At 44.0% G+C, this 5004-nt stretch overlaps 1 protein-coding gene across 1 annotated transcript; it reads right to left on the bottom strand.

The window, feature by feature from the left end:
- Positions 1-439: 439 nt before the first annotated feature.
- Positions 440-1669, bottom strand: LOC108678089 (serine/arginine repetitive matrix protein 1-like). Its single transcript, XM_018166432.1, has one exon. The coding sequence runs from the start codon at positions 1667-1669 to the stop codon at positions 440-442; it is 1230 nt and encodes a 409-aa protein (XP_018021921.1).
- Between the last annotated feature and the right edge of the window lie 3335 nt (positions 1670-5004).

Genomic DNA, 5004 nt, shown 5'->3' with positions numbered 1-5004 from the left:
AAATTTATCCCAATCTAAACATTCCGAATGCTGGATCTGTGTAGCAATGAATGAATAGTATAAATGAATATGTAATGAATGAGTGCGCTCTCTGTGAACCAAACCTCGAAATTCTTAGTGAATATAAAAATAAAAAGGCTCAAGGTTCCGTGCAGAACATTATTGTACGTAGCAATGTACGGAAACATTAAATTTTTGTACGGAATTTATGGAATTATGTACGGAATTAATTATGTACCAAATTTACGGAATTTACGGAAACATCAAATCTATGTATGGAAACATTCGAGCTGAAGACCAGGAATGGACTTAATTGTAAATATGAGGTAAAGATAAATCCATTGTATTATAGAAATTTGAAGCTGTAAGAAAAATTAAATTTTGTAAATTTAAGTTTGGATTCTTAGGATGACTAAATTTTAAGTTGTAAGGACTTAAACTAGGAAATGGGCTGGGAGCTCTCTTCTTTGGGAGCCCATGAATGGGCTGGGAGCTCTCTTCTTTGGGAGCCCATGAATGGGCTGGGAGCTCTCTTCTTTGGGAGCCCATGAATGGGCTGGGAGCTCTCTTCTTTGGGAGCCCATGAATGGGCTGGGAGCTCTCTTCTTTGGGAGCCCATGAATGGGCTGGGAGCTCTCTTCTTTGGGAGCCCATGAATGGGCTGGGAGCTCTCTTCTTTGGGAGCCCATGAATGGGCTGGGAGCTCTCTTCTTTGGGAGCCCATGAATGGGCTGGGAGCTCTCTTCTTTGGGAGCCCATGAATGGGCTGGGAGCTCTCTTCTTTGGGAGCCCATGAATGGGCTGGGAGCTCTCTTCTTTGGGAGCCCATGAATGGGCTGGGAGCTCTCTTCTTTGGGAGCCCATGAATGGGCTGGGAGCTCTCTTCTTTGGGAGCCCATGAATGGGCTGGGAGCTCTCTTCTTTGGGAGCCCATGAATGGGCTGGGAGCTCTCTTCTTTGGGAGCCCATGAATGGGCTGGGAGCTCTCTTCTTTGGGAGCCCATGAATGGGCTGGGAGCTCTCTTCTTTGGGAGCCCATGAATGGGCTGGGAGCTCTCTTCTTTGGGAGCCCATGAATGGGCTGGGAGCTCTCTTCTTTGGGAGCCCATGAATGGGCTGGGAGCTCTCTTCTTTGGGAGCCCATGAATGGGCTGGGAGCTCTCTTCTTTGGGAGCCCATGAATGGGCTGGGAGCTCTCTTCTTTGGGAGCCCATGAATGGGCTGGGAGCTCTCTTCTTTGGGAGCCCATGAATGGGCTGGGAGCTCTCTTCTTTGGGAGCCCATGAATGGGCTGGGAGCTCTCTTCTTTGGGAGCCCATGAATGGGCTGGGAGCTCTCTTCTTTGGGAGCCCATGAATGGGCTGGGAGCTCTCTTCTTTGGGAGCCCATGAATGGGCTGGGAGCTCTCTTCTTTGGGAGCCCATGAATGGGCTGGGAGCTCTCTTCTTTGGGAGCCCATGAATGGGCTGGGAGCTCTCTTCTTTGGGAGCCCATGAATGGGCTGGGAGCTCTCTTCTTTGGGAGCCCATGAATGGGCTGGGAGCTCTCTTCTTTGGGAGCCCATGAATGGGCTGGGAGCTCTCTTCTTTGGGAGCCCATGAATGGGCTGGGAGCTCTCTTCTTTGGGAGCCCATGAATGGGCTGGGAGCTCTCTTCTTTGGGAGCCCATGAATGGGCTGGGAGCCCATAATAATGAAACGGTTAGTGGAATTCATAAATAAATAATAAAATTAATAGTTACATCTGTCGATCAATTATTCCGGTAATCGGCAAAGCAATCCTTTAAACTAGGGAAGAGCCTTGAATTTTGGGACCTTGACCCCCGACCCTGACCCTCGTCTCTGACCCCTGACCCTCGACCTTGACTTTGTTGGAAAAAACGTAGCAATTTTTTTCAAACACCAGAGGCTTTTTGTTCAAGATTTCGTGTAGCTGCGCGTGGCTGCATTATAACAGAACAATTATTGACATACAGAATTAACACACAGAACAATTATTATATCCACGTTGTACGTGCATTGCGCGATATTAAACTTTACTGCGTATGTCTCATGACAAGTTCGGTGCAGATAGCGTAAGTTTCATGTAAACTGCGTGCGTTTGCTGTCCAGCTTCATTTTGATCTAAAAAACCCAAGCGGAATTTTAATTGTCCTTAATCCTTTTGTCCTTAGTCCTTTTGTCCTTAATCCTTTTGTCCTTAGTCCTTTTGTCCTTAATCCTTTTGTCCTTAGTCCTTTTGTCCNGTACTCAGTTTGGGTATTTTGGTTCAATTCGTACATTTGTACTTAATTTATTCAATTTTATTCAATTTACACATCTGTACCAAATTTGTTCAATTTTATTCAATTTACGCATTTGTACAAAATTTTTAATTCATTTTTAATAAACAATTGCAATAAATGGACGTGGCAATGGCTATGTTTAGTGACGCTAGAAACGTTCATCAATATAAATATAACAACTTCCATAATATCATACAGATTACAACTCAAAACATCGTGTAGTTCATGTTTATCAAGTTAAGCTCACGCAGCAGATATGTCTTAACTTTCGCGTCAATTCAGGGTGCGTACCGGTCATGGAAAACCTGGAAGGCCATGGAATTTGATTTTTCATTTTCCATTCCAAGCCTGGAAAGTCACGGGATTCCATTTCAGGTTATGGAAAGTCGTGGAAAAAAGGCGTTTTGACTTGCTTCAATAAGGTTGATGTTGGTTACATGGCCAAGAACGCGATAAAAAAACAGCTTGCAGACAAGAAGGTAAGTGCACTGCAAGTTCTCATGCACTTTCAAGACACAAGCGCATAACTTCATGCAGGCTGTAGTCCAAAAGCTACTACTGGACAAGAGGTCAAGAGTCCTATCAGGTAGCCTTATCCTTGGTTTGGATCTGAGAGCTGGATACTGGACAAGAGCCCTATCAGGAATGGCCTTGGTTTGAACCTGAGATGGCTGGTGCCAAAAGTCTTCATCAAGAAGGACTGCAAGGAAGCTGACAAGACACAGTTGAAGAACCGTCTCACTTTGCTTGTTGATGCCAAGAGATTCCCTAACACAGATGTGGATGGTGTTGTGGATGAGATGTGCAACTTAAGAGATGAATCACAACATTGCAGTGAACTGAACGCACACCTTACCTTATGACCTTATGATGAGTTTAGGACGTCGCAGTCCACGGTCACGCTGATGCGCCGCCTTCTCACGCACAGTTTCAAGCATTTTCAACTTCTGATCAACTGGACACTTTTTGGCATGCAATTCTGTCAAAGAGCACCTATAGAAGCTCTGGAATGTCTTGCAGATGTTCATGCTCCTGTCTCATGGCCAAACCACGGTTGAAAGAGGGTTTTCGTTCTACAAGGAAATCATGGCGCACAACATGAAAGAGCAAACAGTGGTTGCCCTGCGTGCTGTGGTTGATCATGTTGCACATGTTGGTGGCCTGGACAAGATGACCATCACCAAGAAGATGCTGTTTGCAGCTGGCAGTGCCAAAACATCCTACAATAATTATTTGGCAGAAGAGAAAGAGCAGAATGCGAAGGCCCAGAAAACCCAGAAGAGGAAGGCTTTGTTGGATGAGCTACATAAACTGAAGAAGAAGAAGAAAATGTGCTTAAGCAAGCAGCAGATGAATATGCAGAAGCAATGGAGAGAAAGGGCGATGTGAAAATTATCGCCAAGTTCAACGCCATGAGGCGATCTTTGAAAACAAAGCTAGACACTCTTGAACTGAACATTAAAGAAAAAGTTGGCGAAATAACTGCCAATTGAATGTTAGGGTAGTGTTGTTGAAAAGTGTTCTGAAATCTGAACTGTATTGACACTATCATGCACAATCTTGTGTGCATTACTCAATATCTGTTGTGATTTGACACTATTGAATTCATAACAATACCAGTGTGGGCTTGATTTTCAGATATGTTTCATTTATGTTCCTCTGTGTCTGCTTGCTCTATGCATTTACATGTTTGCTATTTATCAACTGTAGGAGATGATAGAATATGCTTGGTTAGTCTTTCAGTCATGCTAAACCTGTCGTATACGAATCTTGGAAAATTATATTGATGGTCATAAAGAGTCATGGAAAAGTAATAGAATTTTTTCTCTAAATACCAGTACGCACCCTGTATATAGACGTGGCAATGGCTATGGTATAGTGACGCTAGAAACATTAATCAATATAAATATAACAACTTACATAATATCATACAGATTACAACACAAAACATCGTGTAGTTCATGTTTATCCAGTTAAGCTTACGCAGCAGACATGTCCAAACTTTCACGTCATCTACTTCACAAAAAAAAATTTGTTCTAACCTAAACTTTCAATAGAAAAAATTAAATCAAAATCTGATCCTATTTACAATTAAATTATTTTTCTGATTGCAGTTAAACTGATCATACGTTAACTTAGGTGATGTCACCCTAAGCTGCTGTCACCCTAAGCTGGTGCTGTCACCCTAAGCTGGTGCTGTCACCCTAAACAGGTGCTGTCACCCTAAACAGGTGCTGTCACCCTAAACAGGTGCTGTCACCCTAAACAGGTGCTATCACCCTTAACAGGTGCTGTCACCNTCCCCGCCGTCAACACCAGCCACCTCCCCGCCGTCAACACCAGCCACCTCCCCACCGTCAACACCAGCCACCTCCCCGCCGTCAACACCAGCCACCTCCCCACCGTCAACACCAGCCACCTCCCCGCCGTCAACACCAGCCACCTCCCCGCCGTCAACACCAGCCACCTCCCCACCGTCAACACCAGCCATATTAGCATGTTATTTGACCCAATATAAAGCTAGAAATTATGATAGTGCATTAGGATATGTTATGTTGCTTACAATGAATGCATGTTCACCACTAGCGAATATTATACTATCTTTGCTAAATATCGGGACGGTATCCGCGACTTTTGTAGCGATATGCATAACTTTTCTAAAGGGAGTGTGATCACAAACCTGCAAGTTAAAAATTATTGTTTTTATAGCACCTATCAGT

This window comes from Hyalella azteca, unplaced genomic scaffold, assembly GCF_000764305.2.
Source record: "Hyalella azteca isolate HAZT.00-mixed unplaced genomic scaffold, Hazt_2.0.2 contig796, whole genome shotgun sequence".
Lineage (NCBI taxonomy): Eukaryota > Metazoa > Arthropoda > Malacostraca > Amphipoda > Hyalellidae > Hyalella > Hyalella azteca.
Note: the sequence above shows the minus strand (reverse complement) of the source record. Positions and strands in the feature narration are given on the sequence as shown.

Excerpts from the sequence above, each read along its gene's own strand:
- LOC108678089 (XM_018166432.1), bottom strand. The coding sequence starts at position 1,669 with ATGGGCTCCCAAAGAAGAGAGCTCCCAGCCCATTCATGGGCTCCCAAA.